The 27,741-nt window shown below is 41.5% G+C and overlaps 1 protein-coding gene across 1 annotated transcript; it reads left to right on the forward strand.

Annotated features, from left to right (window-relative positions):
• Positions 1-1,229: 1,229 nt before the first annotated feature.
• On the forward strand, positions 1,230-26,962 carry SPACA1 (sperm acrosome associated 1). Its single transcript, XM_073335144.1, has 7 exons — positions 1,230-1,386; positions 7,806-7,862; positions 11,992-12,093; positions 12,483-12,589; positions 13,992-14,127; positions 26,161-26,281; positions 26,586-26,962. The coding sequence occupies exons 1-7, from the start codon at positions 1,230-1,232 to the stop codon at positions 26,896-26,898; spliced, it is 993 nt and encodes a 330-aa protein (XP_073191245.1). The 3' UTR covers positions 26,899-26,962.
• The last annotated feature ends 779 nt before the right edge of the window (positions 26,963-27,741 follow it).

Below are 27,741 nucleotides of genomic sequence, written 5' to 3' on the forward strand. Positions count from 1 at the left end.
AAGTAGCTTGGGCCAATTCCAGACAAGGTTTTGAGCATCAGGACAGAGACCATGAACTGCACTCTGTTCAGTGTAAAGACCAGAGCACTAGGGACACGTGTTCATTGATGTTAAGCAGCTGGACTGCAGCATTGGGTACTAGTTGGCCAGAATCCCCATTCTCCTCCAGAACTGTTGTTTTGCACACCTGCTAACTATATTGTTGTCATCTTTCTACCCCAGATGTGACTGCATTTCAGCAGGGCTGCATGTATGTAGCTTGTAAAGAGCTTTGGGATACTTTGGGTTGACAGGTGCTATGGAAAGGTAAGATACTATTGTAAGTAATTCTATTAGGAATAGGCCTGAAGCAGAACACTGAATCCAAACTCTCTTCCCCCTGAAGTTTGGGGGAGTGCTCTATGGGTTCAATTCCATATACACATTTTGTTACTGAGGCCTATCTGTAATGAGTATCCTCAACATTCAGGCAGTACAAAGTTTGTGGTCCACATTTTCAGAAAGTAGGGCTTTGAGGTCCATGCACACAAATACAGGATTGATGCCATAGATGCACATACAAATTAGTGCACATACAAATTAGTATTTAAGCATCATGCTCTCATTTGGACAAATTTAAATCCTCAGTGACTTCAGAGAAAGTTAGTCTGAATCTGTAACTCTGAATAGAGCCTGGCCCCTACATGTTAGGGTGGGACTGAGAAGGAGGGCTGCTCCCGGTGCTGTGACAGTCAGATGGCCCTCGGATCTGGGTGGCTGCCTGGGGAGAAGGGGCAGCAAAGGTGGCGTTGCTGGGGTGCTCTGAGACAGAAACGGGATGTCTGTGGGTGAGGTGCAATGGAAAGGAGGCAGAGAAGGAGGGTCTGGCGGGGGGTGCCCAGCCAGGAGGGAGGGGCAGAGAAGGGTGGGAATGTTTTTGGGGTGCCAGATGGAGAACAAGGGACAGGGGAGGGGAGTCGGGGGCGGGGACTGAGGACAAGGAGGATGGAAAGAGGGTCTGGAGGGGGGGACCATGCAGTGGCGTGGTGGTCGGGAGGGTGCCTCCTGGCATCATCACGCAGAGGCGGGCGCGCGGAGCCCGCCCCCCGCCTGGCTTGGCGGCAGCTCCGAACGCAGAGCCGGGCCTTTGTGACGCCTCAGGGGTTGCCGGGCTGCGGCGGCCGGTTCCGCCGGGGCGGCTCGGCGCTGGGCTCAGGACGCGGGGGCGGCCACTCGGGGCGCGGCGGAGGATGGGGCGGCGGGCGGCCGGGGACGCGGGGCGCCTCGCCCTGCGCCTGGGGCTGCTCCTGAGCCTGCTGGCCCAGCAGCCCGGGAGCGCCAAGAACGACAGCGGCTCTGCCCTGGAGCAAGCCGCGGCGGAGCCGATAGTGCAGCTGTTAGAGCCGGGTGAGGGGCGGGGCTGGACCGACGGGTCCCTGCAGGGTGGGCTGGACAGCAGGGTCCTAGGCAGGGTGGGGGGGGGGGTGTCAGACTGGGTGAGGGGGGGGGTGTCTGTGGGGTGCCAGGCAGGGTGAGGGGATTTCAGGGGGTGCTAGAGAGGATGAGGGGGGGTGTCTGTGGAGTGTCAGATTGGGTGAGAGGGGGTGTCTGTGGGGTTCCAGGCAGGATGAAGTGATTTCAGGTGGTGCTAGAGAACATGAGGGGGGGGGGTGTCTGTGGGGTGCCAGGCACGGTGAGGGGATTTCAGGGGGTGCTAGAGAGGATGAGTGGGGTGTCTGTGGGGTGCCAGGCAGGGTGAGGGGATTTCAGGGGGTGCTAGAAAGGATGAGGGTGGGAGTGTCTGTGGGGTTCCAGGCAGGGTGAAGCGATTTCAGGGGGTGCTAGAAAGGATGGGGGGGAGTGTCTGTGGGGTGCCAGGCAGGGTGAAGGGATTTCAGGGGGTGCTAGAGAGGATGAGGGGGGAGTGTCTGTGGGGTGCCAGGCAGGGTGAGGGGGTATCATGCAGCGGGGATGGTCCCTGGGTTTTGAGGGCAAGCAGGATTTCCCTGAGCGTGCTAGGAGTGGGGAAGTGCAGAAAGGCTCCCTGGCCCCCTTTACCTTCACCAGGAAGGAGCTTGGCTCCCCTGGTGCATGGATAGCAGGAGAGTAGTTCATATCATATGCCAACAGTGGGAAGATGTCCTTGTTCATTCATGATTTATCGAGTCACAGAGTTTCTAGGGCCCTCCTAAAGGGGGAGCAAGGTTTTTGCGAATACAGACTAACACGGCTGTTCCTCTGAAACCTAGATTTACTTGTGATTCTTGTAGCTGAACAGTGTGGGCTAAAGGAATGTGTTGGGTATACGTAAACTCCCTCATAGTCTGTTAGTTCATTGAGCAATGAGACACCTAAGTTCACATCTAGTGTGTCATTAGACACAAGGCCAGCTATATAGTGAATTGTATTCCTTCCTTCAGCCATCTGAAAGTGGACTTTTCCTTTTACAGAATTTCATCTGTCTCATTGTCCAAATAGGGTTATCTTATTTTTCCTTACCACATAATTTTTCATACTGTGTTTATGCCATTTCCCTGCTCAGATGTAACCACTCTCAGTGTCATTACAGAAATTGCCTATCAGGCATCATGAGGGATCAATGCAGCCAGCTGCTTTGACTACAAAACCTGAGTTCCAGCAATCCTGGAACTAGAAATGAGAGTGTTGAGGTTACCCCCTGGACGTTCAGGCCTCATGCAGCGTAGTGGAAAATATTGCTAATAAGCCACAATAAGGGTAAAACATTTAAAACATGAATGAGTGACTTTCTCTATTAGTTCACTTCACAGGCATGACTTGGACAACCTCCACTGACATTCTCAAATAGGATTTTTAAGTGTTTATCAAAATGTATTATGTGCATCCTGTGATGTGACTTGTAATGAAAAGAGAGAATAATGGAAACAGTTTCTGCTCTGCATCGTTTTTACCAGGATTACAAATGTAGAGAAGAACCTGAGATGTCTATGCTTTGCTGGTACTAATTGCAGCCCTATGACTGGAATGTGAAATATATATTATTTTAGCATAGGCTCATCTCAGTTTGTGTGAGGTTTGCATTATATATCTCCGATTAATGCTAGTGGAAGTTATGTACATAAATCTCTTTGTATAGGGAGGATGCTATACCTTTTTATCAGTGTCTGATGCAAAATGAAAAAGGCATACATAAATGTATGGATCAATAGGTTGTTTTTTTTTCTGGGGAGAGTTCTCAAATTTTAGATTGGTTTAAAAAATCTAGGGAGGAAATGCAAGTAAAAAGGTGAGATTACATCATAACAGTGAAATGTACAGTATTATATCATTGCGTCTGCTCCTGTTCCACATAAAGATTTTGTTATTTGTTTTTGTTTTTCTTTGTTGTTTTTTTTTCAAATTCACTGACATCAGGATTGAGTCCACTGATAATTATTTCTGATTGGCATGCTAATTTAGAGTCAATCAGTTTTCAGTGACTAAATATGTTTAAAAGTTTAGTTGGCATAGTATTTGAAAATAAAAAAATCCTTTTTTTAAAATTCAGAGTTATTCATCTCTTATGAACAAATTACTATTGTAAGTTTAAAAACATAAGAATGACCATATCAAGTCAGACCAAAGGTTCATCTAGCCCAGTATCCTGTCTTCACACAGTGGCTAGTGCCAGATGCTTCAGAGGGAATAAACAGAACATGGCAGTTTCGAGTGATCCATCCCCAATTGTCCAGTCCAAGCTTCTGGCAATTGAATGTTTAGGGAAGCCCAGTACATGGGATTGCATCCCTGACCATCTTGACTAATAGCTATTGATGAACCTATCCTTCATGAGCTTATCTAATTATTTTTTTGAATGCAGTTATATTTTTGGCTTTCACAACAGACCATGGCAACAAGTTCCACAGGTTGACTGTGTATTGTGTGAAGATGTACTTCCTATTTTTGTTTTTAACCTTCTGCTTTTTCATTTCATCTAATGACCCCTAGCTCCAGTGTGATGTGTTATGTGAAGGGGTAAATAACACTTTCCTATACACTTTCTCCACGCCATTCATGATTTTATAGACCTCTATTGTATCCCCCCTTAGTCGTCTCTTTTCTGAATTGAACAGTCCCAGTTTTTTAAATTTCTCCTTGTATGGAAGCTGTTTTGTCCCCCTAATCCTTTCTGTTGCCCTTCTACGTACCTTTTCCGATTCTAATATATCTTTTTTGAGATGAGGTGACCAGAACTGCAGGCAGTATTCAAGGTGTGGGTGTATCATGGGTTTCTGTAGTGGCGTTCTGGTATTTTCTGTTTTATTATCTATCTCTTTCCTAATGGTTCCTAACATTCTGTTCATTTTTTTGACTGCCGCTGCACATTCAGCAGATGTTTTCAGAAAACTGTCCACTATGACTCCACAATCTCTTTCTTGAGTGGTAACAGCTAATTTAGACCCCATCATTTTGTATGTATAATTGGGATTGTTTTCCGATGTGAATTACTTTGCATTTATCAGCATTGAATTTCATCTGCCATTTTCTTGCACAGTCACCCAGTTTAGTGAGATCCTTTTGTAACTCTTCGCAGTCAGCTTTGGACTTCACTATCTTGAATAATTTTGTAACCATTGCAAATTTTGCCACCTTTCTGTTCATTGCCCTTTCCATATAATTTATGAATATGTTGAACAGCACTGGTCCCAGGACAGATCCTTGGGGGACCACAATTTACCTCTCTCCATTCTGAAAACTGACCATTTATTTCTACCCTTTGTTTCTTATCTTTTAACCAGTTACTGATCCACGAGAGAACCTTCCCTCTTATCCCATGACTGCTTAGTTTGCTTAAGTTTGCAACAAAAGAGTCATATTATGTTTTATAATAATGCTACTGGATTGCGGGAAGCCTCCAGAGAGGATAGCATAGTTGATATCTGCCCCATAGAGGAAGTTTGCTTGCTTTGGGTAGTAAGGTTGCTCACCTTTTGTTAGTAATCTCTGAATCTGTTGGGTCCCCAGCTGCTCTTAAATCAAGTAGTAGCGGTGACCAAAATCCTTTTTTTCATTTGTATTTGGATGGGAGATTGCAAACCCTCCTTTCAGATGTGACCACACCTTGCCACAGTTGCCAGATCTGGTCATCTCTAGATTGGATGACTGTAATACGTAGACTCTGGGGTAGACACCTTGGGTAAAAAACCTGCAGCAGGCCCCAGTCAGCTGACTCTGGCTCATATTGTGGGTGAGGATGGAGGGGCTGAGAGCTTGGGCTCCAGCCAGAGCCTGAACATCTACAGAGCAATTTTTAGCGCCGTAGCCTGAGTCCTGCAAGCCTGAGTCAGCTGACCTGGCAAGCTGCAAGTGTGCCACGTGTCTTTTACCACTTGTGGCAGTTCCTCAGCGAGTGTAAATTGTGATGGCTCCATTGAAATCAATAGAACTATGACAATGTACACCAGCCAAGGATCTGCCCTCCAATTTTCCCAGTTCTCTAACATGTTTTTTTTCTGTCCCTATGAACGAAAATAAACCATGTTATAATATGGGTTGATCACAGCCACATTTAAATATGTTTACATTTGTATTATAGATGGGATCTTGGAAATCTCCTCTCCCTTTCTATTGTGCTGTGGTGGTTGAGATTAGCCAAAGCTCTTGAGCTAACATCTCACAGATTTAAATGGTGGTTGTTGGGGGGGAGGGGGGTGAAAGGGTGGGGAAGGTGGACACTGAAGGCATGGTGTCTTAAGTTATGGGTCATCTCTCTGTTTTCACGTGATTTTGCATGAGGTGATACTGACAGAACCTATTTTTTCCCCTCCCTTTCTGGTTTGAGAGAGTTAATAATAATGAGCTAAATTGTGAAATTATTCTTTAAATATTGTTGTACATGTATTAAAAGACTGTTCTGATTAGCACAGCTTATATATTTAAATAAATCACAAAGTCATAGTGACAGTTAGGAATAGCACAAGTGTAGAATTATGAAGTTTCATGAATAATGTTGGAAAAGAGGTTATAACAGTTTGATATCAATTTATGCCTACTACCACTGTAGTGTTAATCCCTTACTGTAGAGTAAGGAGGGCTACTTTATATTTGTGTATCACTGACTGCTAGTGGAAAGGACCCACTAATTTTTCAACCACAGAAATGTTATGTAAAGTTTTAACAGCTTAAAAGAAGAGAAATATAAACTTGTATTACTGAATTAACATAACATTTTGTGTAAAAGAGATTCCAAAACAAAAAAAAATGAGGAATAGAAAAAGTAAACTTTGCATTTATGGTATTTATTATCATAACAACATATTTGGAGTAGGATACACTGATTATGTAGACTTGTAAAAACAGCTAAATAAATCTTCTTTATCCCTTTGCATTTTAGAAGATTAAAAAGATGTATTGCCTGTTTAATGAATTGTTTTAAAGACACTGCATAAAGTTGTTTAATTCCTCTATTGAGCAGTTACTTTATCTTAGCATCCTTATAAACATTCAACTTTCATGCTAATATTAATAAAATATATCATCCATATTTGAATCCCAGATGGAGATGTGAACCTTTTGCTTCTGCATATTTTGCGAAACCCATTTCCTAGTCTGAGAAGTACCAGAAAAATGGAAGAAGCCAAATCATAGTGGTTAAAACCACAAGAATTAATTAAAAGACTGTACCTGGTTGATTCATCGCTTGTGCTGGCTGTCTAAAGCTGACCTTAAAGTGTGATGGAGAAAAAAATCATGTGGGAAGGCTTGCATTTGCCAAAAAGAACTAGGAAATGAGTTGATTGAAATATTGTTTACAGAGAATTTTGCTTAACTCTTTTCATAGATATTTAGGTCAGAAGTGACCATTATGATCATCTAGTCTGACCTCCTGCACAACGCAGGCCACAGAATTTCACCCACCACTCCTGCAAAAAACCTCTCACCTATGTCTGTGCTATTGAAGTCCTCAAATCGTGGTTTAAAGACTTCAAGGAGCAGAGAATCCTCCAGCAAGTGACCCATGCCCCATGCTACAGAGGAAGGCGAAAAACCTCCAGGGTCTCTTCCAATCTGCCCTGGAGGAAAATTCCTTTCCAACCCCAAATATGGCAATCAGCTAAACCCTGAGCATATGGGCAAGATTCATCAGCCAGATACTATAGAAAATTCTTTCCTGGGAAACTCAGATCCCACCCCATCTAATATCCCATCACAGGCCATTGGGCCTATTTACCAGGAATATTTAATTACCAAAACCGTGTTATCCCATCATACCATCTCCTCCATAAACTTACCGAGTTTAATCTTAAAGCCAAATAGATCTTTTGCCCCCACTTCTTCTCTTTTAGGGAAGACCTATATTGTGCATAGATATTTTGTACTTCTCAAGGTATTCAGTAAATCAGTGATTCTCCAACTGGGGGTCGTGACCCCTCAGAGGGTCACATGTTATTTTGTGGGGGGGAGGGGGTTGCGAGCTGTCAGCCTCCACCCCAAACCCCGCTTTACCTCCAGCATTTATAATAGTGCTAAATATAAAAAAAGTGTTTTTATTTATAAGGGGGGGTTGCACTGAAAGGCTTGCTGTGTGAAAGGGGTCACCAATACAAAAGTTTGAGAACCACTGCAGTAAACTAATTTAACAGAGTAGATTGATTTATAAGGAAATGCAGAGTATTTTCTCAAAAATGAGATTAAGATTTAAATATTAGTTATTTGCACTTGGTTTTCTGAAAAGGACTAGGGAAGACTTCAATAAGTGACTTTCCTGGTAATTGGGTATTTCCTCCCCATCCCTCTGCCCGATCCCCCACACGCCCTCCAAGCAGGTGTCATTGTATTAGAAATGTAACTTCAGACTTTGTGTTTAGGTCTGAATGCTACAGTATCCAAGGAAGTAGAATTTGGAGTATGCACAGTTACGTGTGGTAAGTAGGAAAGCAGATGAATAAAGCATATTGTAATTTGTTTGGTGGAAAAAAGTGCTAACTCTAGCAATTTAGCAGGTGTAATTTGCTTGCTCTCCTTCACCTCTCATTGATTTCAATTTCCAATAACTATAATTAACAAAAACAATCAAGCTGATTGTCATTAGAAGTTTAGGTCAGATCTGTTGTTTTATTAATTTCACAGCCTGCAAGCTCCTATTTTAAACCAGTTCCCTACATTTATTGGCACATGAGCTGCCTTCACCAAAGTAACAATTTTCTCTATTTGTGAACATCTGTGAGATGTTCAGAAGATGAAAGATCTTCTGATGCATCTCACAGATGTCTTCCCACATACAGTATTGCCAGCTCTATCAAAAAATCGCTCATCTGCAGTAGTCTATTCTATATTTCACATTTATATAATTTATAAACTACATAATAGAAAGAAGAGGTATCCTGGAGAAAGATAGGATGAAAATTCAGCACACAGAATGTCAGAATTTTTGCTTCACCCATCTGATGAAAACTGGACATGTTGCAAAGAACACATCTGTGGTATTAGAGTGGTGATAGGGGCTGGAATGGAGTGGCACTGCATTGCTTAGAAAATACCCATTTAGCAGAAGGTTCAGAAATAGTATTGAATTTGTTTTGGACAGAATCTGTCTCTCATAGTATCATAGTACCTGGGAACAAGAAGGGAGGAGGGGAACCACCAGCTTTCAAATCAATTAGTCTGTTCCCCAGCCAAAATGGTATTATTTCGTACATTACATTCTCTAGTATTTTTTTCCTGACTAGTTCTGAATGTCGCAAATGATGAGGCTTCCACTACTGCCCTTGGGAAACTATTCCACATGCTAATACATCTTGATCTCAAAAAGTCTTTTTTTCTGACATTCAGTTTAATTATGCCCTTTCTTAATTTAATCATTTACTGCTGGTTATACACCTCACTTCTCCTCATTATGAGCCATCCTAAATAATCTCATTTTCTTTCATGCTTTCACCCTTAAGATATTTAGAGACTATTATCATGGCCCACCTCTTCAGTGGACCTCTCAGATGTCCCTCCACTTGAGGGACTTAACTCAGTTTAGTCCCGAAGTTACCTGTGTTCCCAACAAATGTGATGTCCCTTCACTTTTATTGATGTCAGTTGTTTAAATCCTAAATGAATAATCATCAGTTAGAGGTTGGATGAAGGATTATTTACACTAAAGGGTGTTCCCCATAATTTTGAATTTGGGTATTATTTTGTGTCCCTCATTTTGTGTTTCAGTCACACATTAGTTGGGTGTTGGCAGGTTGAAAGGTACTCCCTCCAGTCCATCCAGCCAAATGATACACATTTAACTCTCTTAATCTTTACTTATAAATTCATCCCTACATCTCTCAGTAATTTTTGTTGCTGTTTGAACTGCCTCCAGTTTCTCAATATCTTTCTGGTAATGTTATGGCAAGAATTCGATATACCTGACGTTGTAATACCTCACCTTATAGAGAGATCACAAAGCCTTATTTCTTCATAATAATGATGCTTGTTAATATTTTGGTCAATTCTGCATTAGTCTTTTTTGCTGCTGTGTCCCAATACATTTATGTCTAATTTTTCTGTCTGCTATTACCTCTAGGTCTCTTTCATCATTTGTATTTTCCTTCCCACTGATGTTTACTTTTTGTATTATTTTTCCCAGCTGTATTATTAACTTGCATTTTTTCAAGTTCCATGTTTCTAATCTTTCTAATTCAACATGACCATGTTTCCGTCCAAGTTAATTTGAATAACTCTTTAAAATAAGACTTCATTTTACAGGTATTGCAGTAGATTAACTTCTGCAGAGTTGGCAGCTGCTAATAGGGAGGGGAAAAGGGAAACAAGTTTTCTGGGAATAGAAGACAAAACTGGTCAAAATGGAGAGGCAGGGGAGTACTGAATTGGCCTGTAGGTCTCAGGATGGGGTTCTTTTAGTCAACTCTTTGACTTTGATAGGGTGCCATAGTTTTAATATTCAGGTAGTTAAAACAGGCATGTTCTTTCCTACTAAATGTGACCACAGTTAGCTCAGCATCCAGATTTTTTCAAACAAGCCATTTTGATGTTCACAGGTTTTCTGCTCACTCCCCTTCTGTTTTCCCAGACAACAAAAAGACCTAGCTCTAAAGTAAGAGGAATGTCTTTAATAAAAGTGTCAGTTCATTGTCATTTACACCTCTGTCTCTGCATCCTTGAGATGAGACGTTCTCAGCAGTGGAGAATGATTCCTGTTTTGTGACAGTTTCAGTAAGTGTTGTGGTCTCACTCTGTCACTTGAAGTATTGTTTCATGAGCTATATGTCATCTGTGAAATATTCTAAAATCTATCAGTGTGTATCCTACACATTTAAAGGAGGCAGATACATCACAACAAATTATTCTTCACATCAGCGGGGTTAATTCAGCATTCAAATCAATTTCCCATTTATCATACTTCAGGAGAGTTTTAACTCCCCTTTTCCCATGCCCCTGCAGTTTAGTAAACAACATGCTGCTAGAATAATGGCAATTTCTTCAGTGTTTACTGGGCCTAAACATACTATTCCCTCCACCCCCACACCCTATGTCATTTCAGTGAACTGTGTACACATTGTTTGGCAAAAATAAATATAGCATTTGTTTTGAATTTGTAATGGTTAAAATGAGGCAGTGTTCCCATTGAAATACTGATGTTTGAGAGTAAATACATTTTATTTAATGGAATTTTATACAGACATTTCCCTTAACCTTCAATATTTATGATTACCTACTTCCCCTCCTTATCTTCAGTAGGACCCTCCATGTCTTAGGTGGAGTTATGAGGGTCACAATGAGGAGGTCTGAATGGGATTCACTTCAGAGCCTGTCAGTGTTGTTCCTTAGCCAGTCAATACTGGTTACTGTTCAGTGATTCAAGGCTCTCCTTCTAAGAGGATCCTATCCTATGAGGTGCTTAGCACACTCAATCCCTGTTGACATCAGTGTGAATTAAAGGTGCCCAGTACACTGCAGGGTCAGGGTCAGAGTGGGAAGGCTATCTCTACCATGCTCCCAGCACCAGCTGACTTGGGCACTGAAAGGCCATGTTCATGAATACTGCTAGTCAGCTTTGATGTTTGATTCGCTGTTTTGTTTTTTAGCAGTACACAGAATATTTCTGTTTATCCAAAACCCTTTGTGTTATCTGAATCCCTTCCTTGTCCCCCAGCATGAGATATAGGAAATACATGCTCTCTGTAGCATGTATATTATGCAGGGGACAAGAAAGGGGTTCAGTAATATGGGGGTTCATAGAATCATAGAATATCAGGGTTTGAAGGGACCTCAGGAGGTCATCTAGTCCAATCCCTTGCTCAAAGCATATCATAGAGCAGAGACCCCAGCCAGGACTATAAGGAGGTATAGTAGGACTAGCTCTGTCTACAGGGGAGGCCACTCTGCTGGTGAAAGACTCCTGCGGTAGCACAGGGAGTCCTCTGCAACCCCATTGTCATGGAAGTGAGTGAGTGGGGCTGTGACAGCAGTGCTGCAGAGAGAGGTCCCTTTGCTGCTGCAGGCCCAGTGATACCCAATCCCTGCAGGCACAAGGTGTAAGATGCGTGGGTGGGGAACCTGTAGTCCTAGTGGGACAGAGCAGAGACCCCAGCCAAGGCTGCAAAGAGAAGAAGTAGGATGAGCCCTCAGTCTCAAGGGAGGCCACCCCGCTACTGGTTCCTGAATGGCTCCTGCCCTCTGGATTATCCAAACAAAATCCGTGTCCCACATGCTTTTTGGATAATCTGGAGTATACTATATAAAGTTTAATTGTATTTTGAATTCTTCTAAAAGAAGTTTAAGAATGACTTTTTAAAAATGTGACATGGTTACTCTGAGGATCTGTGTGTTTTAAAGGACCTTAGGTGATGAAAGTGGGCAAAAGTAAGTGTTCTCTGCCAAATCTTAAGCACACATATTGCATAGCCTTGGCAGAAGCTCTGAGAGGGTCTGTTTCTCCTAATGTATGGTAGATAAATTAGTTTAGTATCCAATATAAAGAGGGAGAAGGCAAAAAATGTTGGAAGAAAAAGAAGAAATGGAAACTAAAACATATTTTAAATATTTTTTGCAAAGGTATTGGCATTCGAGAAGTTATATTAACCAACGGGTGCCCTGGAAGTGAAACAAAATGTATTGTTCGTGTAGAGGAATGCAGAGGACCAGTAGATTGCGGATGTAAGTAGAATCCTATGATATAGGAATTTAGAGTGAATGTGTTTATTCAAGGGAAACATCCTTATTCTGTGTGAGTGTGGTAGAAGTGGAATGAAATGATTGCATTCTATTCTCTAATTACCCCATTAGGCAATCTAGTAACATTTCAGAACTCATTTCTGTACTGATGTGTGTTTGATTTTAAGTCGCTGTAAAGTACATTTTCTGCACTTATTTTCTATTTTGTAGATATGTATGTAGTTCTAAATATTAAGCCAAACTGCAGATATTTTAAATGGTTTTAATTGAAAGAACAATTTCAAAATAACATTCCTTGATTAGGTAAATTATGAAATGTATGGTACATACAGAGGTGTTATAGATGTATCTATTAAAATTTTCTTCCACAGGGGGTAGACCAATTTCTGAAAGCCTTGCAACTGTGAAGATCCCATGTATTTTTATACCTCCAGAGAATCGATTTACATATCTTTGGAAAATGTTAATTCCAGACCAGGTGAGCAACTGAACCTCACCTTGTGCAGGAGAATGATGTATTCAATACTTTTACCAGCTGCTTCAACAATCTCACGCAAACTCCTGGTTTAATTCTTTTCTTTGCGATCATAATACAAATGAAATCTTTCAGTTTTTCTTTGACAGTCAGATGGCACAAGAGCTTGTGTGCCCCACTACTTTGTAGAGCTCCAATTTTCCTTTATTTAAAGTAAGCAATAAGTTCTGTAATGTATTTTAGAAGGTAACCTTTTTTGTTCTTACTTGAGTAAATAAATGCAAAAGGTAATGCACATTAGAAAACATAATCCCAACTATACATACAAATGATAGGGTTTAAATTAGCTGTTATCACTCGACAAAGAGATCTTGGAGTCATTGTGGATAGTGCTCTGAAAACATCTGCTCAATGTGCAGTGGCAGTCAGAAAAGTGAACAGAATGTAAGGAACCATTAGGAAAGGGATAGATAAAACAGAAAATATAGTGCAAGTATAGAAATCCATGATACGCCCACACCTGGTATACTGCGTGCAGTTCTGAGCACCAATCTCAAAAAAGATATATTAGAATCAAAGACGGTACAGAGAAGGGCAGCAGAAATGATTAGGGGTATGGAACAGCTTCCATATGAGGAGAGATTAAAAAGACTGGGACTTCTCAGCTTGGAAAAGAAATGACTAAGAGGGGATATCATAGAGGTCAATAAAATCTTGACTGGTGTGGAGAAAGTGGATAAGGAAGTGTTATTTATGCTTTCACATAAGATGAAAACCAAGAGTCACGCAATAAAATTAATAGGCAGCAGGTTTAAAACAAACAAAAGGAAGTACCTCTTCACATAGCGCACAGTCAACCTGTGGAACTCGTTGCCAGGGAGTGTTGTAAAGATCAGAACCGTAATGGGGGTCAAAAAAGAGCTAGATAAGTTTGTGAAGGATAGGTGCTTCTATAGCTAATACGCATGATGTTCAGGGATGAAACCCCATGCTCTGAGTGTCTCTAGCCTCTGATTGCCAGAAGCTGGGAGTGGAGGACGGGATGGATCTCTTGATAATTGCCCTGTTCCATTCATTGGCATTGGCCACTGTCTAGATGAACTATTGGCCTGACCCAGTATGGCCATTCTTATGTTCTTAGAACTTGGGTTCTCAACCTGGAGGATGTGAACTAGTGTCAGTGGGTCATAACCATACTGCCCTACTCCTTTGGTGAATAGGAGGGGGATTCTGCCTAGATGTGATGGGGTTTTGGATAGTGAGGGAGAGATCCTGGTATGGAACTGATTGAGAAGTGCTTGAGTAGAATAACCAGTTTTCCATATGATTTTGATATAGATCATTTCCCCCTTATAAAGCTATTCGAAAAAAATCCATTTTGTCTTTTTTTTTTTAATATGGATAGCAATCACTGATTCTTCCTAATGATTCGGCTATTCTGGAGGTACACAGGGATACCCATCCAGTAGCTTTCCAGTGTGACACAAAAGAAAATAATGAGATAGTTGCCTCTGTAAAATATACAGTATATACAACAGATGGTAAGTACATAGTAGCTTTTAAACCTTTTACAAGATATTGCTTGTGTTTAATGAGTAGCTATACGCCTTCATGAGACTGTACTTCACCTTAGTATCAGAGCAGGTGCTCACATACTATAATAATGAGTGCCATATAAATGCTTATCAATAAAAGACGAATATAAAAGAAATCACGGCTATGGAAAATACGAGGTTTTGATGGTAGCAATAAGTAATTTCTTAAATTTATAGGCTAAAATAAATTATTTCTGTTCGTCCTGTTAATTCATTACTATGGCTTGGTCAATCTGCACAGATCACAGGTGTCTTCTCTCACTGCTAGCAAAAAAGCAGGAAAGGCAACCAGTTAAATGGAAGCAGCTCTACTCCAGTTGGTGGCACCTTGTTCTCTGCTTCTCAGCTCCCCTCTTAAATTCCCCAGTGCAGTACAGAAGTAGGAAGACAACCTTTTGAATTTTAACACATTTAGGTGCCATCTTGAATTTATTATGCATTCTGGATTTAGAAAAGCTTAAAATTAAAAAGAAGATTTCATAAAATGGTTCATCTGCAACAGCTTTCTTCCCTCTTCTGCTGCAGGTAATTTTTGCTTGCATTGTCAGGAGAGACAGCAGTGGTCCCAGTTGCCTTTCAGATTCAGAGAGGCCAGCTGGAGACTCCAGTCTTCCCAATCAGTAGAAAAGAGAGGGGACCTTATTCATGTGGACAGAATCCCTGTCTGAAAAAAATACGGATTCAGATGGACCTAGAGCCATGGAGGACTATTTTATTGAGGAGAATGAAAAGAGTCTGGTTTAAAAGTGTGCTGCCAGCAAGACTGAATTATCCAAATAAACATTGTAGAGGAGAGGGCATGGGACTGGAAACCTCTTGAAGTCCCTTATTTTTCTACTCCCCCATGGTTTCATGTCCTTCTGAAGCGACATTTAATTCATGAAGGAACTCTGCTCACATAGGTAAGGTTTCTTCTCTTTTCTTCTGTAGAGTATCCAGAATTTTTTTTTTCATACTTAAATCCATCAGGCTCCCGCAAAACTTCCAGAGCTCTGGCTTTATCAGGTTATATTCTATCTCTGAATTCCATTTGTAGGAAGGAGTGGTTACCTTTGACCCTGATCAACACAGCACTTACTCCTGTGTTTAGGTTTAAGCACTTGAGTAGTCCCATTTACTTGGAGTCATGCTTGAGCTTAAACACATGATTAAGTTGTTTACTGAAGGAGGGCTAGGCTGAGGTCCATCCAACAGAATGTCTCACAGGGATTACGAATATCTATTCAGAAATGATTGGTTTGGCTATGCAATTATAAGATTCTCAGCAAAGCCTGGCTCCAAGATCTACTGCCTCTGTTCCTTGGAAAAAAAAATAATCAAGTTCCACTCTTCGGAAGACAATGGAAAAAGCCTATTCCATGCTCAGTGCCAAACTGGTTTCCTCTAAATCTGCTCTAAAGCTATACAGACTGCCAGTGGATTTTCTGATGAGTGGCTTACTTCACCTAACGTGCATGCAGCTGTTATGACCTAGAAAACTGAAGGTGGAAGAGATCATCAGTAAAGTAATTGATTGTGAGTTATACAGTTCTACAGAGACCTTTTTCTTCTATAGCCAGATCTGCTGTCTGTTGGCTTTCTGAGATCCAGCAAGATCAGGATTTCTTCATGTACCTCTCCAAGGGGATCAGAACTTTTGAAAGGTCCCTTTTGCTGCTAAAAGCTGTAGAGATATGCCACAGGATTCCCTGTGTTTAGATGCAGACATTCTTAGTTCTTCTCTGATAGTTTGCAGCGCTCTGTTGCTCAGACTCTGGAGGGGTGGGGGAGGGGGAAATGTTACTTCACATATTAGAATGCTGTCCCTCCCACGCCAAAGTTGAAAATATATTTTGTAGAGAGTTTAGGCATTACTTTATCAGACCTCTTGAACAAGAAGGTATCTCTGCCTATTTCAGAAAATCTAAACCTTTCTCCTCAGAGTGGATCCTTTTCTTTGCCATCTGTTAATCTCCAGTGAGGTAGAGCCTTAAAAGCAAATTTTTTGGGGGGGGGATGGGGAATGAAGAGGTACAAGGGGCAGAATTGGTCATTTTCCAAGGCCAATTACAAGGCCAAACCCTTCTTTTCAGCATCCATATTTAACTATAAGGGTTTCAGACCAGAATGGAATTGGCACTAGGGGAAGGGTCTCAGGCTGATTTTGTCCCAGTGGATCAGTTTTACTTAGGATAACAGTGGACCTTGTTCAGTATCTCCTAGAGTTACTTCCTCAGATTCCTCCAACTAAGATGATGTTTCACCTTCCCTTCGAGGCATTTGAATCCATAGAATGTAAGTTTCTATGTAGTCTCCCTTGCTGTGGTAATGGCCACTAGTAGAGTGATTTCAACACCTTCTAGATTGTTCCCTTACATGCTATTCCGCAGATATAGGGTTCTTTGCACCTTCCCTAGTTTTCTTCCCACAATGCTTTTGCCTTTTCACATCAATCAAGATATTTTCTTGCCCAGTTTTTGTCAGCAATGTAAGACTAGGAAAGGGACTATTTGGCATACCCTAGATCTAGAGAGCACTCTTAAGGCTTGCTTGAAAACAGAACCCTTTAGAAAGCTGAGTTTCTTTGGGCCTGAGCCAATTCCCATTAAAATCAATGGGTGTCCTTGGTTCCCATAAACCTTAAAGGGCATTGGATTGGGCCCTTTGTTCATTTCAAGGGCCCCAATCAGTGATTGTCATTGAAAAGTATATCAGGAATCATACAGAGTACCAGAAGTGCCTTGTGTGGCTAGGGTCTACCCAGGTTGTCTCCTTTTTTTCCCAGTAGAAGGAGGTGAAGCCTAAGTAGATGACCTATGGCATGTGGCTTTCTGGTGATCTGTGCACACTTATCTGAAGCATTGCCAGCTGAAGGGTCTGGTTTTGACCGACACAACTTTGTTCAGTGGGTACTCAGCGTGGCTTTTCCCTGAGAGGATCCAGATGTGTTCTTGGAGAGAAGTGAATAGGATCATAATGGGTGTTTTCCAATTCCTTCCACTTCCTCTAGAGAAATGGAGAATGAGCTGCAAGGCTGGGGAAGGGGAGTGGAAATGCTTCAGCTTGGTTGGTTGGGTTTCCTGCTTGTTGCTGCCAGGGAAAGGAAAACCTTGTGCTGATCAACAGTTATAAAAAACAAAATGAACAGGTAAGAGGAAAACTTGATTGTTCTGGCCTCATTCCACTCTCTTTTCCCTCTTTTTGACTTGTATGCTTGTGTAATTTGAACATTACGGCCAAATTCTCAGCTAGTGTAAATAGGCATAGCTCTATTGGAAGAAATAGAGAACACTGATTTACACCAGCTGAGAATTTGGCCCCATACAGGTATAAGCATTTTTTTGTTTAAAACATGTAGCATGATCTTTTTCACTTCAAATTTTAGGATATGTGTTAGAAAGCTGGAAGAAGTATGCATTTTGCAAAAGGGCAGGAAGAGACCTGTAGGAATTGTTCACACACATATTCCAAGTGGCTATATGAAAGAACTTGGTGTAATGTAAAGCTGCCTATAGAGAGATTTCATTTGCACTTCTCAGCAGATTACCATAGTTCTCACTGACCTTCTGTTGAACAATAATAATGCTTTTTCACAATGAGCTGTCATCACAAATGGGCTTTTCTTCTTTATTTTCAACACAGTTCCAGACTGATTGGTTCTGTTCTTCTTCTGTAGCATCCTGGGGACAGAAAACCATTACTTGTTTTTCCTTCAGTAAACATTATTATGCCCATTGCAAGGAAAAACCCACCCATTAGGAGTTGAATTTTCCATATGTCCCTCTTATCAAATCACTATCATGAGATACAGTAAAGAATTTGTTCATACTCCTTCCTGTTATGTTGTTAAGTTGCTTTTGAAGACTCCAGTGCCATAAGGCAGTTTATTCATGTTTTCTAATTATAGTTCTGTAGGGAGGGAGGATTTTGCGGGGGAAGGGGTGAAGACAGAGAATGATTTTCCTCATGGTGCCATGTGAAGGGAGCCAGTCTGCCAAAATCCAGACTGTGCCCCTTGTTCCATCACCCTAGTGAGTGTGTTTATTGGCACCAGCAGTGGAGGAGGGGGAGGCAGCAGCTTGTCAGGCATCAGAAATGGCACGTCACCCACGTGGGCAGTAGGTTGTGCTGAGGCACTTCTGCAGCCCATTTCTCATGAGTTCAGTTCACTTCCTATTCAGGCAGAGGCTGCCTCTTTCTAACAGACTACTCTACAAAGGACATATTACATATTATCATTTTTTCTGTTGCATTATATAGTAATGAAATAGGGAATCCCAGTGACCATATTTGGAATTCCTGGTCTTTGTGTGTGTGAGAGAGAGAGAGAGAGAGAGTCTGCTCCCACATCTGGACATGCACATGCATTTTTAATGTGTAAAGAGTCTTGCAGATGATCTAAAAGGGGAACAAAGATATGTGCACCAGTAGTACATACGTACAAAAAAATCTGACTAGGGAGTAAAAAGTGCATTCCTATTTAATGGAGCAAAACAAACAATATATACTTAGAAAGCTGGGTCTGAAATTAAGTGAAAATAATGCATATATGCTGCTGAAGTGTGTAAACAAATGGTCAAGCATTCTGCTTATAGAGAGAATACTGTTTTATCATCTTCATCTACAACATCATGCTCTAGGAACAGCTCCAACTCACTGAAAAATTTTTTGGGAAACAAGGTGCAGTGGCAGTTCTTAGAATGATGTCCCCATGGGTGATCTACTTGTAGGTGTGGCAGCACCTCCTGCACCTGGGATCAGAGATCTTCATCAGCTGTGCCTGTTGGACTGTACATGCCCCCCCCACATGCTCTGAGTGGGACGTATATATAGCACTGTGCAGTCCGACCGCCCCCAGTTCCATCTCTATTGCCTTTGGTCTGGGACGGAATCCGCAGCAGAGCCCGCTTCCCCTATTTCCCTCACTAGATAGTGCCTCACCTGTTGGTGTAAGGCAGTTTGTATGTTCTTCTCCTTTCTTTCTTCTATCTAAATATATATATATATTTTGTTTTAATATTTCATAGTTATTTCACAGCTTAGGTTTCCATTTCTCCACTTCCCGCCCTTCCCAACTAGGAAGCCTTTTCCTTTCACCCTTTTGCCCAGATCCCCCGAGTTTAAGAAGTGAGTTTCTTGTGAGGCCACCTTCTCGGTAATGGATGGACATCTGCACTACATTCGCTGTCTGGAAGAGGGACACGTCCCACAAAAGTGTTCCCACTGCCTTGGCCTGAAACCCAGAGCCAGAAAAGACTGAGACATTAGATTAAAACTTCTCATGGAGAAATCGCTGCAACTGGCATCGGACCCGGGCCCAGACTTTTCCCTGTAGAGGCCCTCACTCTCTGCCAGGTTGTTTGCCTATCTTCACTCCCATGTCCCTTGAAAAGAAAGTCTTTTGTTTCTCACTCAGATGAAAATAAATGGGCTCCCTCCTCACACCTTGAGGCATATCCTCCCCAGCAAGGTTTGTTGCCTCAACATTGTTTGGCAGGGACAAAACTCTAGGGCCCATCCGAGTACCTCTGGTACTGATGCAAAGAAATGGTCTAAAGACCCTAACCGAGCAGATCTACAGCCCTTGGCACTGTTTCCGAGCTCTGGGGGACAATATAGGCTGACTTCAGGAGCTATAGCACCAACAAAAATGACGGCACAGGCACCCTTTTGGACACCGACAAGACCGTCAATACCAAGCAAACCCTCGGCACCATTGAAATCATCTGCACTGGCCAAGGCACCAGCCAAGTCAGCAGCACTGGCCAAATCATTGGCACCATCTATGGACACTTCAGGGGAATACACTCTTTCTTCGGCATTGAGTCACCCCAGCACTAATGATGCTTTTTCCCCCTCCACAAGACTTTATGTACCCTAAAGACCTGCTGGTATCTGACACTTCTGAGTCTCCACTCCTTTGACCTCCCCCCACTTCCACCCTCCTCTCAGAATGCACATCACCCCTACTTTTCTCTGCCAAGGATGGCACCTCCCTTCCCCAGCAATGAGGAGGAGGAAGAGGAGGGCTCAATTGCTTCCTTGTCTCACCACCAATTGATCTCTCTTCCTCCAACGCAGCGGCTCCTGACACAGGACACGTCCTCCATCCCAATCCAAAGGTGCCCCATCTCAAAGCCTGGCTCCTCCATGGTTCCAGGATTTGGAAGTAACCTGTTCAGAGGCAGTCAAACAAATACTTTTAAATAGTAGGTGGGACACAACTAGTCACATATATGTTCACTGAAGGACTAGATTTTAATGCTGGTGAGCCTCCCCTGGACTTATCCTGGACCACATGCCAGACCTTAAACAATCAGATCTATCCACCACCTCCATTCAGGTACACTTGGTGACAATCACTGCTTTTCACTGCCACATAGATGGTCATTCTGTCTTCACACATCTGCTCACCAAACGCCTTCTGAAGGGTCTCTATAACCTTTATCCCCACATAGGAGACCCGACCCCTGCCTGGGATCTTGTCCTTGTCCTACGTTCTCTGACTAGACCCCCATTTGAACCAATGGCAACCTATTCTTATGTGCATCTATCAATGAAAATGACCTTCCTTGTCACCATCGCTTCTGCCCGATGAGTTGGTGAAATTATGGCCCTTATGGCATGTCCACCATCCACACTATTCTACAAGGACAAAGTTACACTACATCCACACCCGAGATTTCTACCTAAGGTTCCAACATCTATCCATCTCAACCAACCTATACAACTTCCTTGCTTCTTCCCAAAATCTCACAGTAACCAACAGGAGACAGCTCTACACACACTGGACATGAGACAAGCATTAGTGTTTTACTTGGACAGGACTAAACCTTTCCGAAAATCACCATGATTATTGCTCTCCACCACCAAAAGAGTCAGAGGCACAGCTGTATCTAAACAATGCCTTTCAAAGTGGATTTCGCAGTGTAGACCTTTATCTTATGAACTCCACAATTGACAACATTCTACCACAATCAGAGCACATTCCACATGTTCATTATCCACCTCGATAGCCTTTCTCAGTAATGTCCTCATTGCTGAAATTTGCAAAGCAGCCACATGGGCATCAACAAACACTTTTGCCCATCACTATACTATTATGCACGATGCCACAGCAGACACTTTCCTAGGATATGCAGTCCTATTATCGACAGTAAATGTTGCTCTGAAGCCCCAGCCTTCCAGTTAGGGGCCCTGCTTTCTAGTCACTTATAAGTGGAGCACCCACAGGGACATCACTCCAAGAAGAAGAGAAGGTTACGTAACCTGTGCAGTAACTGAGGTTCTTCGAGATGTGTGTCCCTATGGGTGCTCCATTACTTGCCCTCCTCCCCTCTGCTTTGGAGCCAAAAAAAATATGCTCTTGGGCAGAGAAGGAAGTGGGGGCAGTCAGACTGCACAGCACTGTATATATGTCCTGTTCACAGCGTGAGGGTATGTGTGTGTGCGCATGTGCGGTCTGATGGGCACTACTGATGAAGATTTCTGATCCCAGGCGGAGGGGATGCTGCCACATCTACAAGTGGAGCACTCATAGGGACACATATCTTGAAGAACCTCAGTTACTGCACAGGGTGAGTAACATTCTCATTTGATGGGTTTCCTTTGGCTAGAAGTTGGGTTGGAAGAGAAAGTGCTCCAGGGTTGATGTGTTTAATTTATGTAATTATTAATCTATTTTTTAAAAAGAAGTGACTGAATAAATTAAATCAACTCACTGAGCCAGCAAGTTAGAGCGCTATAAAATGTAAGTGCAGCCAAGCCCTAAGGGCCTAATCCAAATCCCTTTGGGGTGAATGGAAAGATTCCCATGGACTTCAATGAGCTTTGGATCAGAGAAGTGTTTGGCCCTGAGTATTCAGTTACTCATAATATGTTGCTCTTTCATACTGCAAATAAAATTAATGTGTTTGTTAATTTGCACAAAATCAGATTTTTACAGAAATTCCTAAAATATCTTCCAAAAATGTTTGTATTGGTTTGAGGCTACACTGACTTGTGCACAACTCACTTGAGACTTTTCTTTTTATAATTCTCCTATTAACCTAAATATTCTCACTTCTTCCCCCCTAAAAGCTGTTTCTCCTCCGGCCCCAATCCAAAAGCAATAACTTTGGAGAGTCGTTGGGTCAGGTCATGAGTTTTGATCTAGCCTAATTGTGCTACCCTGGTGACAGAAAGGGGGCAAAAAGCAGCTGGATCTCCCTAGCCAGGAAGTCCCAGGCCTAGAGATAATGTTGCTCCCCTTGCCCAACCCATAGAATGGGGGCCTGAGAAGGGGTACGGCAGAAGCATATTGCACTCTGGCAGTCCCCATCTGGTGGATAGCCCTTTATAGAACTGTAGGGCTGGATGGGATCCCAAGAAATCATCAAGTTTGGCCCCCTGTGGTGAGGCAGGACCCAATAAACCTAGATCACCCCTGATGTGTTTGTCCAACCTGTTTTTAAAAACCTCCGATGATGGGGATTCCAAAACCTCCCTTGGAAGCCTATTCCAGAGCTAATTACCCTTATAGTTAGTGATGTACTAGAATCTAGACTACTCTGAAGTACTCTGGAGTTGTCACAGAACTGACCCAAAATCAGACAGCTACAACTGCCTCATTTATGGCTTCCCCTCTCAATTTAACTTAATGGAGGCTTAAGTGCAGCTGAAAATCTGTCCTTTTCTTTTCTCTTTTCTTCAATACAAACAAACAAAACAAGAAGTTTCACTTGAATTTACCACACATTCCTCTTTCAGTCCAGAAAAGCATGATCAAAGAATCAACAGCTACATTGAAAACATATGGCTGTGTAAAGGTTGGAGACTTATGAAATATACGTTGACAGGAGTGGAGCTATTTGAAAATAGTAGTCAGCTTCTAAGATGTTTTACTAGAGTATTCCTATTAGAGCATTTTAAAGAATATTCTCCTATCTCTACTTTTAATAAACAAATTATTTTTTTTTCAGAATTATTGGAATAAATATTACACTGGCTCAATCAGTGGATCAAGGACATACTGAGCCATGTCCTGCACTGCTCATTTTGGCAAAACTCTCACTGATTGTAATGGCAGTTTTGTCTGAGTGATGAGTACAGAATCAAGCCAGTTGCATTGCTTTAAAATACTCTTAAAGTGCTTTTTTGTGATACCTGAATCAGTATTTCCTCAGAGTAAAATGCTTGATTGGACATTCACTTTTCTCTCTGTTCTGCTTGTATTTTAATCATATGTGCTAGCCTTGAAGGCATCTCTGCTTGTGTTGTCTGATAGACTACTCTAGTTCGGGATTATGTGGATCTGCCATACGAAGCAAAGGTGAATTGATCAATACTGGATGAACTATGAGATACTTCCTACTTCTCATTAGCAGACTCCCCTGTTGCAGCCTGCAAATAGAGATATCCTTAGAGCATCATAATCGCTTATTACTAAGCAGTAAAATAAAAAATCTAAATTAATTAAATAGCAAAATTGAAGTTATTTTTAATTAATATCCCCCCCATCATTCCAAAATGTCACAGTCCAGCATTTAAAATGAAGCTACCTAAAAACAGTTAATTAGTTTAACCTTATCTGACAATTTCTATATGCAGAACAGGTTTCAGAAGTAGCAGCCGTGTTAGTCTGTATTCGCAAAAAGAAAAGGAGTACTTGTGGCACCTTAGTTTCTAAGGTGCCACAAGTACTCCTTTTCTATATGCAGAACAGTTAGTTTTGGAATTTCCAACCAGTCTAGTGATCATCCCTGTCAACCCTGTATAATGCAGTAAGACCATGGGGATTATAAGAATGATCTATGATTTAGGCATAATGAAATCATTACTGCTGTGGTGCAAGAAAATGGACTAGAGGGCCCATTAATACTCAAGTGATGCTATGGATTACTGCAATCACCATGATAATTTTGCATAGCAGTGAATGTCAGGATCACACCCTGTGCTTTTAACATATATGTTGCCAGATAGAAATCAATCTGAAATTAAAATTTGCTTGTGTATGTACAATGTTCCCTCTAATTTTTTCCACCCATGGGCGGAATTAATTTTGTTATGTACACCAATATCGAGGTAATGTGCGAATGTGTGCCACCAGTAGAAGCAAAAAACCTAGATATAATATATATATTTTAAAAGTTACCATAAGGATAATTACTCCAGCCAGGACAGGTCAGACATTTTAGAACTCAGTACTCAAAGAATTAAATTTAAGCATAAGAGAGAAATAAAAATTATGAAATGCATAGACTAATCAAAAAAATAAAATAGCACTCTGAAAGAATAAAATTACAGAGAATGTATGTGCTTTGCCGGAAGTATCAAGAAGTAACAACAACAACAATAATACAAGTATGTGTTGGGAGGTGAGTGTGAAAGACTGTGTGTGTATGTGTGTGAAACACAGAAAAAGTGTGTATGTGTGTGTGAGAGAGAGAGACACACACACACACACATCTCCCCTCTGCAGTCCTGGCTAGGGGAGAGGTGCCTCTCTTGTCCCCACCTCAGCCCCGGCTGGAGCTGGGGCCAGGGAAGAGAGGCGTCTCTCCCCACTCGACCTGCACACCCCAAGCTCCCCCAACCCCCCATCATCTCACTACACTGCCTTCACCCTCCACATTCTCCCCACTCACTTGTGTATGCGCCTGCTGGCTGCTGTGTGGCCCTTGATGGCCTCGTGTGCGACCGCGCAGGTGCGCACCTGAGAGGGAACACAGTGCCTGTAGATTGGTGAACCTGGCATGATCAGAGGCGGGTGTATTACATTTCAGGAACTTGGATTGTTATTGGACACTTGTCAACATTTTTGAATAGAGCTGACAGTGTTTGTCCACCACACATTTTTCTTCGCACTGTGACAATTGAATCTCATAAATTAGATGGAAAAGACTTACTAGGTCATCTTCTACCAATGTTGGATTGTTCCTTATGGTTTGTTCTCAAGTATTTTGTCTGATATCATGAAAAATGTCTCAGTTAATGGGGTTGCCAGTACTTCCCTTAGAAGATTGTTCTGGCATTTAACGTACTGCATCGTTAAGAAATATTTTCTGATACCTTAAGTTTTCCCTTGCTCAGTTTCATCCTGTTACTTCTACTTCTACCTCTTTGGTCCACCCAAAACAATTCCTTTCCGTGCTTCATGCTTCAAATACAATACAGTTAACATCCTCTCTTTTATTATTGTTTAATTATTATTATTATTTATTTGCATGCTCCTAGGACCCCCAGCCATGGATCAAGGCCTCTTTGTACTAGACATTGCACAAACACAGAGCAAAGAGTCAATCTATGCCCCGAAGAATTTACAATCTAAGCAAACGATTTAATTTACTTATTTTTTTATTTTTTAAATGTATACAGTCCACCTACCTTTGCCTTAATCTATTCAAAGGTTATAAAAAAAATTCTAAAAAGCAAAATATTACTATTTTACTAATTCTTTTCATAACACCAGCTAGGTGCTTATATATATATATATGCATGCTTTAATTTTTTCCTAATCTCAATCTTTTAATATTTTTAATAATTTGTGCTGCTCCTAATTCCATCCAGTTTGTTACCATGTTTCTGATATTGATGTGTGCAGAACTATGTGCAGTCTTACTAGGGCTGTCTAGAGAAGGACTACCATGTATCTAATCTGCTTGTGATGGGATGCCTCTTTGGACAGAGCTCATAATTGATTTGGGTTCTTATTTCCTTCCATCATATTGCATTGCAAGCACTAATGTAATTTACTATCCCTTACTACTCCTAGGCTTTTTAAAGGCATTATGTGTCTGGTTCTCCATTGCCGTGCATCTTCTATACACACACCTGTGCAAAGTGGGTGTAAAATACTACTATTCTGATTTGGACTAATTTTTTTCACAGGTCTAACTGGCTACACAAGGTTTAAGGCAATGGAGAATCAGGCCTTATTTCTTTTCTATTATTTTCCTTCCATTTAATATCTGTTCAACAAGATGTTTGAGCAATAATGATCAAAGTATTTCTTCTCTTTAGAATTGGAAACAAGAAGATTAAGGAGACCAGACACAGATATAGTTCTGGTGTTTGTCCTGATAACTGGAGTTATTGTTTGTATTGGTGTGATCTTTGCATTAATCTTCATAATTCTTCACTGGTAGGTGGACAGCACACAAATGTAATTTTTGTGTTCTTTGATCAAAGTATAGTACTACTAACTGCAAACCTGACACTCAGATGAGATCATTTAATTTTTCTACACTGGGATATTTATGTTGCTATTGATCAGTATATCTGACAGCTTCTCTTTCTACTAGAGTAGCTTGAAAAGAAGTAGTCTGCAAAGCAGTACCATAGATTATTGATGGGAAGGGACATGATATAGCATATTCTGTGTGAGGTAATGGGAATGTAAGTCTACTTAAGTTTACATTTTTGTTCAATTATTATTTCCATATCAGGGCAGCTGTAAAAGCATTCTGGGCATCAAAAGTTGGTAAGAGCTCCAAAGAAGAACAATCAAGCTCTCAAGGTTCAATGAGAACCATAGAAGAAGCATCAGGAGCAGGATCTGTATTGGCATCAGGATCAAGATTAGCATCAGGATCCGCATTAGCGTCAGGATCCGCATTAGCGTCAGGATCAAGATTAGCATCAGGATCAAGATTAGCATCAGCAACAGTGTCAGTACCAACACCAACAGCATCACATGTAGATACTACTGGACAAGAACAGGAGTCTTTCCATGAATGGAACAATGAAGAAGAGAATTAGAAAGAAAAATAAGGCTAGACTATATTAAAAAATTATCTAAAAACAGATTATAATAAAGCATGTTTAAAATACTCACATAACTAGTTTCAAGAATTTTTTTACATACATTGGGTATATAGAGCTGAACCTTAAAGCTGGTGTTGTAAAAATACTAGGCCACGCTGCCCTGCACCAAAGGGCTGTGCTATTGACTCTGGCTACTAGGCCACGCTGCCCTGCACCAAAGGGCTGTGCTATTGATTCTGGCTACTAGGCCACACTGCCCTGCACCAAAGGGCTGCACTATTGACTCTGTCTACTAAGCCAAGCTGTCCTGTATTGAAGGGCAGCCCTATTAACTCTAGCCGCTAGGCCACTCTGCCCTAGGCACCAGGGCTATTAACTTTTCGCTGATCCTTAGGCCCCAGCATGGTGAGATCAGAGATGGACAAACGGATGGGGTGTACATACACCGCCACAGGGGCCCTTTAAAAATTTGCCCCCCAAATAATTAAAAATTAAAATAAATGTTATGACCAAATTCCTTGGATAAGAGAAATCTCTGAAAAGGGGCCCTGGAAATAACAGTTTTGGTATTTTACATCATAGTGACTTTAAAAAAAAAATTATGACTCATTTCAGATACTCAAGAATGGACAAAATTGGTTCTCAATAAACAAAAAGTATATTGTTTAAAAAAAGAAGCACAGGAAGAATATATACAGAACATAGAATTTACAAACTACTGGACAAATCTGCATATGTGAGCTACGTAGCCATAAAGGTGCAGATCCAGGAAATTTACACTCAACTGGTGAAGAGCTTGTATATTGTGAAAAATGGTGATCTTTGGGTTTTATTCTT

This window comes from Lepidochelys kempii, chromosome 3 (assembly GCF_965140265.1).
Source record: "Lepidochelys kempii isolate rLepKem1 chromosome 3, rLepKem1.hap2, whole genome shotgun sequence".
NCBI classification, from domain to species: Eukaryota; Metazoa; Chordata; order Testudines; family Cheloniidae; genus Lepidochelys; species Lepidochelys kempii.

Excerpts from the sequence above, each read along its gene's own strand:
- SPACA1 (XM_073335144.1), top strand. The coding sequence starts at position 1,230 with ATGGGGCGGCGGGCGGCCGGGGACGCGGGGCGCCTCGCCCTGCGCCTG. Across the intron at positions 7,863-11,991 it reads AGTATGCACAGTTACGTGTG|GTATTGGCATTCGAGAAGTT; the intron begins GTAAGTAGGAAA and ends TTTTTTGCAAAG. Across the intron at positions 26,282-26,585 it reads ATCTTCATAATTCTTCACTG|GGCAGCTGTAAAAGCATTCT; the intron begins GTAGGTGGACAG and ends TTTCCATATCAG.